The 12178-nt window shown below is 44.9% G+C and overlaps 1 protein-coding gene across 1 annotated transcript in view; it reads left to right on the plus strand.

The window, feature by feature from the left end:
- Positions 1-12178, plus strand: part of KIAA0319 (KIAA0319 ortholog) — a 104776-nt gene that overhangs the window by 52055 nt on the left and 40543 nt on the right. The window contains 6 exon segments of the mRNA XM_042985405.1: positions 867-959; positions 2404-2492; positions 3580-3685; positions 4754-4850; positions 6290-6375; positions 6378-6414. Coding sequence (XP_042841339.1) covers positions 867-959; positions 2404-2492; positions 3580-3685; positions 4754-4850; positions 6290-6375; positions 6378-6414 — 508 coding nt within the window.

A 12178-nucleotide genomic window follows, 5' to 3' on the forward strand; every position in this document is an offset into this window, starting at 1 on the left:
CTGCAGCTGGTGCAGGAAGGTACTGGAAGGACTGGGTACTGACAGACAGAAGAGGAGCAGATTTAGTGAGCCACCCATCCAACGCCTCCACGTACCTAAGATCTCTAAAGAGCACTCAGCTTTAAAAAAAAAAAAAATCTTCGCTTTTCTCCCTGTGACATCCTGACATCTCTCGGCTGTATTTTACAAGTGAGACTAACGTCCAGTGGCGTCTCACCAATTGAATACATCAGTGTTCTGCTGGTTATGGAGACGGTAAATGAACAGTGTTCTGAGTGCTGATCTAGTGGGTAAGTGCTTTTGATGAGAGTGAATGTTCCTGCTGCCTGAGTTAGAATAGCTCTTTCATATGGAGGTTGACCGGGTTTACTCTTAGAAAGGTTCCAAGAGCAAGGCCGTTAGCGACAATTCATGAGGCTGCTATCAGAAGAACTGAGCGGTGTGTGACTAATGATACAGAAACACTCATGATTACACTCCATTTTTTAATAAAAACAGCACATACCAGGGAGGTAAGAGGAGCTTGATGGTAGGAAGGAAAATAGATTCCACCCACAGTACCCGACCTGTTCTGTACAACCTTGTTATCCAACACTGTGCTCACTCATTCCAAATCATTATTTTCTTCAGCTTGTCAACTCACATAGATGGCTTAAAATTTACGAAGTCTGTTCTGCAACAGAATGTGAGTCATGGCTCAGTTCCTAGCCAGAGGAAAAAAGTGTCTTCGATAAATCACAGGAGGAACTATTAGAAAAATATATGTTATTTTATCTTGTGGCTACTAAGAAATAATCTGTTGCAGGGAAGCAGTATAACATCACTATCATATATAAAGGAATGTACTATTTCTAACCAACTTTTAGTGAAACAACTGGTGTCCACTGGAGATAATCTAATAACTTTACCAGAAAATGAAGTTGAACTGAAGGCTTTTGTTGTGCCAGCGCCTCCCGCAGGTGAGGGTTTGACTTTCCTGGGTGAGCCCAGGGGCCCCTTAGCTGGGTTGCTCTTAACCGGTCTTTACAGGTACTTTACAGCAGGGATTCATTTTCACAACACTGTGTGAGGTCACGACTGAAGGTTTGGGAGTCGTGGCGAGGCTTTGGTGGTCATAAGCATTGAACCTTAACTGAAGTAGTTGAGGGGCGCCTGGGTAGCTCAGTCGGTCAAGCGTCTGACTTCAGCCCGGTTCGTGATCTTGTGGTCCATGAGTTCAATCCCCGCGTCGGGCCCTGTGCTGACAGCTCAGAGCCTAGAGCCTGCTTCTGATTCTGTGTCTCCCACTCTCTCTGCCCCTCTGCTGCTCATGCTCTGTCTGTCTCTCTCTCTCTCTCAAAAATGAATAAATGTTAAAAAATAAAAAACACCATACTGAAGGGGTTTAAAATGGAGGAAGAGTATGGGAAACTCATATAGGACACACCCCTTAATTGGTCCAGACGGAAAGCCGTGCATTACTGAAGAGGCAGAGCAAGAGACGTGTTAGAGCAGGAGAGGTTTCCACATCCCAGAGTCCAACCTGTGGTAACCCCCTGCGGAGAGGGGGCGGGAGGGGGCACGAAGCTGTTTTCAGCTACTGCGGTGTGGGCAATGGAGCTCTGAGGTACTCAGGATGCCTCACACCAGCTCTTCCAAAAATGTTTCTCAAAATGCCCTTTCTTCTGCTTGTCCTATGCCCTACTGTTCAGCAAACATGGGAGCCATCCCTCTGACCTGTCAAAGGCATTCTTTCTTAAGGTATATTCGTTCGTAGGGTGTTGGAGGTTTCTCATTCAGGTTAGTCCCTTCATCTGTCCCCTGCCCCCATCACATATGGGTCAAAATTTAAACAGAGATGATAATATTTGGCATTTCCTTTAATCCTGTTACTGAGATACTTCGTACTTGAACTAGCATCTCACTGTGGGAGACAACTTCATCTTTATACAGAAGAGTTTAATCTGTTTCTATGTCCTTCAGTAAACCCCCGTGACGGATGAAACAAATGGAAATCTCCTTGCCTTTTATTAAAAGGAGAAAAAGTACAGTGGGTTATATACTGTGTTGAAATCTATCTATCTATCTATCATCTATCTATCTATGTATCTATAGTCACCCTGAAAGGAAAGGAAAGTCATCAAATGCTAACTGTGGGATCAGGGAGATTTTTTTTTCCTTTTTCTTTTTTTCTACTTTCCACATTTCATGAATTTTCTGTAAGCTGTGTGTTTCCCTACTAAAACAGAAATTTTCCATTAGAAAGAGAAACTTGCTATTTCTTAGTTGAAAGCTGGTTTCAGGATATGTCCGGCATCTCTTCTGCTGGAATTAGGGCCGTCCTGTCCTTTCCTCTGCCCAGATTGTATATAGTAACTTTTCAGAATTTATGACTACTCACTCATATTCCTTTTTTGCTCTCAGAGACCACGTACAGCTATGAATGGAGCTTGCTAAGCCACCCGGTAGACTACCGAGATGAAATAAACGAAAGACACATGCAAATGCTTAATGTGTCTCAAATAAGTACCTGGAGACTGGCCGGATATGACAGCACGCCACAGAATTCAGTTCACACTTGAGCTGCTGAACCCTGAAGTCTGTTTTACGATTGAGATCAGAAGGAGGATATAAATGAGTCAAGTCACAGCCATGTAGATGGGCAGATGGTGAAATGTCAGAATCTCTGTTGAGGTTAAAAAGCCTGTGTTCTAAGTCTCCCTCTCTTGGTAGAGGTAGAGGCATTCTGGTCATCTCTGCTCCGCGAGCAGCCACGTTTCTAGAACTGCCAGCGGTTTGATTCCCGCACACGGATGCTTTGGCCATCACGTACTGCTCCAAGATGTCAGCACCTCACGAGAGGAAATGCTCCCCCTTCCTGGCCCGGAAGGATGAATGAACTGCCTCAGCTGCTAGAGGATCTGGTTTCCCACCTGTGATTGTCTCGTCCTTGTTCGAGAGACCGCACGGCCGTGGGTGCTGTGCAAGCTCACGTTGGCCTCGAGTCACTGGGCATGGTTCCTCTGAGCGTGGCCCCCAGACTGCTGATGGCCGACTCACCAGAGCGAGTAAAAAGGCGTGATTCCCTTGCACACGAGTTTAAGAACTGCCCCGCTCGGCCAGCCCCCCTCACTTACGCCTCGGTACAGCCCGGGAACACCTGTAGCTCAGCTGCAGGCCTTTCTGGGGGGCAGATGGCCGCTTCAGTGCGACGGGGCACAGGCTTCACACCTGTGGCCATGTCTGCAGGGCTCCGATGAGGCTGTGTCCTGAGCCCCTGTGCTGTACTGACTTCAGGAGGAATGGCTTCTCGGATAGTTTAGGATTTTTTTTTTTTAAGTATATTTATTTTGACGGAGAGAGAGAGAGAGAGAGAAGACACGAGTGGGGGAGGGGCAGAGAAAGAAGGAGAGAGAATCTCATGCAGGCTCTGAGCTGTCAGCACGGGGCCCACCGTGGGGCTTGAACTCACAGACCATGAGATCATGAGCCGAAGTCAAGAGCCGGATGTTTAACCGACTGAGCCACCCATGCGCTCCAGTATCTTAGGACTTTTGAGGCAACGCTCCCATTATGTCTTTTGAGCGTTTACCTGTGTAGCTTTTATTTCTGTTGCAGCTGTCAGCAGGACTTGACGCGTTCAAAGTAGCAGTTTCCGGTGAAAATGCCTTTGGAGAAGGATACGCCAGTGTCACTGTTCGGCCAGGTAGGCCCCTGTAGGAGAATGGCCTCGTGTCGTACAGGTGTATCTCTGTTTTTGGTGCCCGAGTAAAATGGTAATGGATTTTTTATTTTTACATTTGGCTCTACTATAGAGAAAATAAGCGACAACGATGTGGTGTGTCTTTTGGTTTCCTTTCTCTATTCTGTGCGAGTCTCAGTACTGGCTCAGCTCTGCCATTTAAGGCTGCCCGTAGGTTTCTCTGTCCGGCATTTGCTCCGGTCACCCCTCCGCCCCCTTCCTCATGGCTCCGCCTTACCTGCCGCGGAAGGCTTTTTCGGATAGAGTCGGCTGAGCCCCCGAGGGGTCCGGGGAGGCACGCGGTGGGCTTTCGGGCTGCCACCCGCCCCCGGGTCAGTGCATCTGTGTGAATTAGAGACAGGTGGCCCCTCGTCCGGGTGGGCCACCTGTGTGCCACCTGTGTGCCGGCTCTGCCTCCCAGCCGTTCCCCCAGGGGCTCAAAACTCCCCCGTGTCGGAGGAGCCGGAACCGCAGTCCGTTGCTCCCCTTCGGCACCTACGGTCCACGTCGCGCGATGAAGCCCTGGGTTGTTATTTCCCAGGTTATTACCTGGTTATCACCATGTCCCCTGAGCCGGGACTCAGCCTGCAAAAATGTAAACCTGCACACAAGCTGCTAAATTGACCGGAAGGTTGCAAAACTTGAGGAAGTACTCTCCGCAGCTGAGGCCTGTGGGCCAGACACCTTCTTGACAGGACATTTGTAACCAACTTTAAAAAAAATTTTTTTTAATGTTTATTGACTTTTGAGAGAGAGACAGAGTGTGAGTGGGGGAGGAGCAGAGAGAGAGAGAGAGAGAGGGAGACACAGCATCGGAAGCAGGCTCCAGGCTCCGAGCTGTCAGCACACAGCCCGACGCGGGGCTCGAACTCACGAACCCTGAGATCATGACCTGAGCTGAAGTCGGACGCTTAACCGACGGAGCCACCCTGGTGCCCCTATAACCAACTTTTAAAAAGCAGATGCTATGCTGGGGTTATGATATACACACACATAGCAGGCTCAGCCAGTGTCCCTTTCTCTGTCATACAGCCAGAAGAGTCAACCTGCCCCCCACGGCAGTGGTTTCTCCCCAGGTGCAAGCGCTCACCCTGCCTTTGACGTCAGCCTTCATCGACGGCAGCCATGGGTATCTGGGACAAGTCACGGTCTCTCCGCCCCATGGGCCGCGAGGTTTATCGGTGCTCCTTGTGGAGGCCGGGAGACCTCGCACACCAGTGTGGATGCGTGAGCGTCTTCCTCATGGGGCATGTAGCTCCCAGCCCTTCAGGTGCCTCGTCACGGCCTTTGTCTCATGTGTGTCTCACTTGCCTGTGGAAACTTCTTCGGGGCCCAGCCATTGGATTTGGAATTAAAGCCATTGTCAGCACATCTCCTTTTGATGTATCAAATGAGATGAGCAACAGGAAAATCACTTTAATGCACACAAGAGGGGTTGCCTTCGTCCAGGGTGGGTTGTGTTGTGTTAATTCAGTCAGAGTTCATTCCTTTTCTTACACGTGGAAGGGGCCCCTGTGTGACTACAGGCATTCGTGCAAATGACAGTGGATGGTAAACATCCCCTACGTTTGACAGTACGTTCGTATAGATAGATCAAGATATAGGACAGCGTATGACAAAGTATGATCAGTCTCAGCGTAACTGGTATTTGCATATGTGTGCAGTTAATCACAAAGCTAATACCAGATCCTGTAAAGAATAGATCCTTGGTTGTTGGAAGGAGAGTACTTGTCAGCCGCTAATGCTGTTCCATTTTGCAAATATACAGAATTCCCACTGACGTGATCATTTGTGTCTATTCAGATATCACTATCCACATTTCCCTCTTCACAACCTGAAAAAAAAGCATATTTCAGATGAAACTATTTACATGAGGACATGTACTGCATTTTGATTTCTCTAATTCAGGACCACTCAGGTACAGGAAACTGTTTGGGATTATTCGTGTGTCGCACCAACTAGTTCTTTCTTTAACTGAATTAAATGCAGCTGACTCCATTCCGGGTCTAAATGTCTGTGATTCTGTGTGGCCCGTTTTGTTTTGTTCTCTTTCGAAGCAGAAATGGGCAGTTTTCTTACAAGGTACTACCTTTCTTTGGATTTACACCTCAATGATTAGGGTTGTAAAAGGTGTCTCATAAAGTACGTATAAGTGTCTCTTAGTTCTTTATGAATCTGTCAGTTCAGATACCTCTGTCAGATCATCAGAAGGGTATCATGTTCTCGGGTGGGGTGAGTAGAAAAAGCATTTCAGTGTGCTGCATCTGTTTGACTCCTGTTTTTTGTTTTTTTTTTTTAAAGCAATAGCACCTGTCAGTGTGTTTTTTAAGATTCACAACCGAGCGCAAACAGCCCTCTCAAATCTGGTGGAAATTCGGGAGAACAACAGTGATGATAGTCCAGGGAGAAGAAGAAATCCCCCTGGTAGCACATAATACACGGCCATTGATTTCTGTGTAATTATGCGATTTCATACAAAAACAAATTGAAGTATGAGGACTGTAAATTACAAAATTGTACGGTTCTTGCATTTCATTCTAGGTTTCACTTTTAAATCTTTCTAGAAAGTACAGACAACATGAGAATAGTGAGTTATCGCTGGGAAGGAATTAATGGCCCCTTCAGAGAGGAGACCCCCGCCAAGTCCCCCGTCTTAGTCTGTCTAACCTTGTTCCCGGAAACTATACTTTCAGGCAAGTGGTTCCCCCACCTTTACTGTGCTTTCTCATACTTATGTGTTGAGTAGTTCCTTGGATCGATGCCTATAAAATATACTGTGCTGCTTCTCATTTCAGTCGTGAGGCGAGGTGGATTTGGTTTCCTTGGGGGTTTTGGGTGGCAGCGACTTGAGACTGAAGTCCTCACTGATGGATGTGTATTATAAGTGCTGGCTTGTTGGAGGCGTTCGGTTTTGGTTGTCAGGAATGGTATGTTGCTGTCATATTTAAAAAAAAATTTTTGTAACGTTCATTTATTTTTGGGAGGGAGATAGAGTGTGAGTGGGGGAGGGGCAGACAGAGAGGGGGAGACACAGAATCCGAAGCAGGCTCCAGGCTCTGAGTTGTCAGCACAGAGCCCGACGTGGGACTTGAACCCATGAACTGCGAGATCATGACCTGAGCTGAAGTCGGATGCTTAACCTACTGAGCCATCCAGGCGCCCCTCACATCTTTTTGCTGTGTCGAGTTCTGTAAGAGAAAGTTTGTGTCTTCAGAGTCAAAGTGAGGCAGCGTATGATTTATCTGTTTTCTCTGTTTCTTTTCATAACTCATATTTTTTATTTTTTTAAGTGTACTTATTTTGAGAGAGAGCGTGCACGCATGTGCAGGGGAGGGGCAGAGAGAGGGAAAGCAGGCTCCGGCGCCATAAGCACAGAGCCCAAAGTGGGGCTTGAAGTCACAAACTGTGAGATCATGACCTGAGTCGAAATCAAGAGTCAGACACTTAACCAACTGAGCCACCCAGGCGCCCCTGTGATTTGTTCCTTTTTATTCCTGAGTACTATTCCAACATACGGATGTACCACGATGTATTTATCCTTCCATCTAGTATGGATAGTATGAACATCTGTACTGTTTACAGCCTTAAAAACATTTTTTAAATTTTTTTTTATGTTTATTTTTGAAGGAGAGGGAGAGACCAAGCGTGAGCTGGGGAGGGGCACACAGAGAGAGACACACACACACACGCGCGCACACACACACACACACACACACACACACACACACACGGAGACACAGAATCCAAAGCAGGCTCCAGGCTCCAGGCTCCAGGCTCCAGGCTCCAGGCTCCAGGCTCCAGGCTCCAAGCTGTCGGCGCAGAGCCTGACGTGAAGCTTGAACCCATGAATCGTGAAATCATGACCTGAGCCCAAGTTGGATGCTTAACTGACTACGCCACCCAGGCACCCCAGGCTGTTTACAGCTTTGAGCTATTACAAATAAAGCTGCCATTAATATTTGTTACAAGTCTTTGTGTGGACAGATATTTTTATTTCGGGGGGTAAGGTATCCAAGAGTGGAAAGGTCAGGTTCTGTGGTGAGTTTAAGTTTAATATTTTAAGAAATGGCCAAATTCTTTCCTGAGGTGGCTGTAGTATTTTACAATCCCACCTTCCGTGTGTGAGTTCCAGTCTCCACATCCTCACCAGTACTTGGTATACTTACTCTTTTTAATTTCATCTAATTTGATGGGTGGTAGTGTCTCATTATGGTTTTAATTTGCATTTTCCTGATGGCTGATGATATTAAGCATATATTCAGGTGCTTATTGACCATTCATATAACTTTTTAAGGTTTTTTTTTATTACATTTATTTGTTTTTGAGAGAGAGAGTGAGACAGAGTGTGAGCAGGGGAGGGGCAGAGAGAGAAGGAGACAGAATCTGAAGCAGCCTCCAGGTTCTGAGCTGTCAGCACAGAGCCTGACGCAGGGCTTGAGCTCACGAACCATGAGATCATGACTTGAGCCAAAGTCGGACGCTCAACCGAGGCGCCCCCATTCATATAACTTCTTTTGGGAAGTATCCTTTTCCTATTTTATTTTTTAAATACCCTTTTATTTTTTTTAAGTAAACTAATCCCAATGTGGGACCTAAACTCATGACCCCAAGACCAAGAGTTTCAATGCTCTATTGACTGAGCCAGTCAGGTGCCCCTCCTTTTCTTATTTTGAAAATTGTATTGGGGTGTGTGAGTGGCTCAGTTGGTTGAGGGTCCAACTCTTGGTTTTGGCTCAGGTCATGATCCCAGGGTCATGGGATCAAGCCCCACATGGGGCTCTGCACTTAGTGTAGAGCCTGCTTGAGAGTCTCCCTCTGCCCCCTCCTCTGTTCACACTCACGCACACGTGCTCTCTCATAAATAAATAAATAAATAAATAAATAAATAAATAAATAAATAAAATTGTAATTTTGTTCCTATTTAGTTGTAAGAGTCTATACATTCTGAAGTAGTACATTCATTATTTTGTTTTGTTTTATTTTATTGCATTATGTTTATTTATTTTGAGAGAGTGAGTGAACAGAGGAGGGGTGGAGACAGAGAATCCCAAGCAGGCTTTGCACTGTCAGCGCAGAGCCCGATGTAGGGCTCAATCCCATGAACCATGAGATCATGACATGAGCCGAAATCAAGAGTTGGTTGCTTAACTGACTGAGCCACCCAGGTGCCCTGAAACAAGTTTATTATTTTATATATGTGTTGTGGATATTTCCTGCCAGTATATGACTTTTTATTAATCTTTCAAAGAGGAAAAGTTTTGAATTTCTATTAGGTGTGATTCATCAATTTTTTTTCTTTTTTTTCATGCTTTTTGTGTTCTGTTTTAAGTAACCATTGCCTATCCCAAGACTTCAAAGATTTCCTATGGTTTTTTTCCTAGAACTTTTGTAGTTCTAGCTTTTATATTCAGATCTAGGATCTATTTTGAGTTATTTTTATGTATTGTGTGATATTTTTGAATGTTAAATCAACCTTGTGTTCGTGGGTTAAATGCTATATGGTCATTATATCCTTTTCATTTAGCCTTAGATTAAACTTACTACTATCTTGCTAAGGGTTTTTTGTCTTCATGAAAGGTATTGGTCTATGCCTTTCTCTTCTTGCAATGTCTTTCTCAACTTAGGGTCTGAGGATCACACTGGCCTATTAAAACAAGCTGGCTAGTGATCCATTCCTTCTTCTCTTTCTGAAACATTTGTGAACAACTGGTGGTATTTCTTCTTGAATATTTTATAGAAATCACCGGTAAAATCACCTGGGCCTGGAATTTTCTTTTTGGGAAAGTTTTTCTGGTTTTGTTTTAAATGGATGCTATTTATTATTTTTTTACATGTTTATTTATTTTTTGAGAGTGAGAGAGTGTGAGCAGGGTAGTGGCAGAGAGAGAGGGGGAGAGAGAATCCCAAGTAGGCTCTGTGTTGTCAGCACAGAGCTCCACGTGGGGCTCAATCTCATGGACTGAGAGATCGTGACCTGAGCCAAAACCAAGAGTCAGATGCTTAATGGACAGAGCTACCCAGATGCCCTTCTTTTTGGAAAAGTTTTGGGTAACAAATGCAGTTTTTAAAATAGTAGTAAGGAGGGGCGCCTGGGTGGCGCAGTCGGTTAGGCGTCCGACTTCAGCCAGGTCACGATCTCGCGGTCCGTGAGTTCGAGCCCCGCGTCAGGCTCTGGGCTGATGGCTCGGAGCCTGGAGCCTGTTTCCGATTCTGTGTCTCCCTCTCTCTCTGCCCCTCCCCCGTTCATGCTCTGTCTCTCTCTGTCCCAAAAATAAATAAAAAATGTTGAAAAAAAAAATTTAAAAAAAATAAAATAGTAGTAAGGCTGTTTAGGTTTTCTGTTTTTGTTTTTTTTCTTGTGGTTTGCGGTAAGTTGCATTTTTCAAGAATTCTTCCTGTTCCATCTAAATTGTCAGATTTGTTGGTTCAGGGGCGCCTGGGTGGCTCGGTCGGTTGGGCGTCCGACTTCGGCTCAGGTCATTATCTCACAGTCCGTGGGTTCGAGCCCCGCGTCAGGCTCTGTGCTGACCGCTCAGAGCCTGGAGCCTGTTCAGATTCTGTGTCTCCCTCTCTCTCTGACCCTCCCCTGTTCATGCTCTGTCTCTCTCTGTCTCAAAAATAAATAAACGTTAAAAAAAAAAAAATTAAAAAAAAAAGATTTGTTGGTTCAAAGGATTTTATAAGTATTTTCATATTATCCTTTCATGTCTGTAGGGTCTGTGGTGATAACCCCATCTTCATTTGCACCATTGGTGATTTGTATTCTCTTTTCTTCTTGATCAGTGTGATTAAGGTTTTTGTTAAATTTTTTTATATTTTCAAACTAATTATTAACATAACTAGAGCTTTGCTTATTTTGTCTGTTTTTTAATTTGTTGATTTCTGCTCTTATCTCTACTATTTCTTTACTTCTGTTTACTTTGGTTTACTTTGCTCTTCTTATAAATTCTTAGACCAGAATCTTGGATCATTCATATTAGATCTTCCTTGAATGTCTATAAAGCTTTTAAAACTATAATTTTCCTCCACTATTTGCCTGTATCATAAACATTTTGGTTTACTACATTTTTAAGATCTCATATACCACTTTAAGAATCCAATGATTTCAAAGAAAGAGCATATACTCGTACTTCTGTGAAATCCATCCATGGGTCTATCAATGCATCCGTATATTTATAAATCTTCTGAAGTCTGACTAGGATGTTTTAAAAAATATTTTTTTAATGTTTATTTACTTTTGAGAGAGACAGAGACAGAGTGTTAGTGGTGGAGGGGCAGAGAGAGGGAGATACAGAATCTGAAGCAGGCTCCAGGCTCCGAGCTGTCAGCGCAGAGCTTGACCTGGGGCTTGAACTCATGGACTGCGAGATCATGACCTGAGCTGAAATCAGATGCCCAACCGACTGAGCCACCCAGTCACGCCAGAGTCTGATTAGGTTAAGAAGCTCCCAAGCATCTGACTGGATTCATCTCTGAAGCATTTTAAATTGTTTGTATGTTGTGAAAACTTCTGTTTTGGTGTATTTGTAATATCAGTTTAAGAAGCACTCTACTGCATTAGTATAGCTATCATTTAAAAACTGGAAAATAGCACGTGTGGGTGAGGATATGACGAAATGGGAGCCCTTGTGCATTGCTGGTAGGAGTGTAAAGTTACGCAGCTGCTTGGAAGACAGTTTGGCAGTTCCCCAAAGGAGTAAACCTAGAATGACCGTATCTGCAGTCTCACTTGTAGGTATGTACACCCAGAAGAATTGGCAGCAGGATTCGTACTTGCATACCATCTTAGTCTGTTTGGACGATTACAGCAAAAGTACTAGAGTCTGGGTGGCTTAGAAATGACAGAAATTTGTTCCTCATAGTGCTGGAGGCTAGGCAGTCCAAGATTAGGGTGCCGGCAGCTTGGGTGTCTGGTGAGGGTCCGTTTCCTCGTTCATAGACAGCCACTTTCTCGCTGTGTCCTCACATGGCAGAAGGATTGAGGAAGGGGTGAGGGAGCTCTCTGAGGTCTCTTTCACAGGGGCACCGATCCCATTCTCTGCCCTAATGATCTAATCACCTCTTGAAGGCCCCACTTCAAAGTACCAATCACATCAGGGTTAGGTTTCATCATACGAATTTGGGGCGGGAGACACAAATATTCAGTCTGTAACATGCACCAATGTTCATAGCAGCATTCCTCATAATAGCCAAAAGGTGGGACAGCCAAAATGTCCATCCACAGATGAAGGGGTCAGCAAAATGTGGTACACGCATATAATGGAATATTATTCAGCCTCAGAAAACGAAATTCTGACATATAGTATAACATGGATGAACATTAGGTGAAGACATTAGGTGAAGTGAATGAAGCCATTCACAAGGGACAGACGATCCCACTTACATGAGGTAGAGTAGACGAATTCATAGAGATAGAAAGCAGAATAGTGGTCGCCCTGGGCGGGCGGATGGGAGAGG

Source organism: Panthera tigris, chromosome B2 (genome assembly GCF_018350195.1).
Source record: "Panthera tigris isolate Pti1 chromosome B2, P.tigris_Pti1_mat1.1, whole genome shotgun sequence".
Classification (NCBI taxonomy): domain Eukaryota; kingdom Metazoa; phylum Chordata; class Mammalia; order Carnivora; family Felidae; genus Panthera; species Panthera tigris.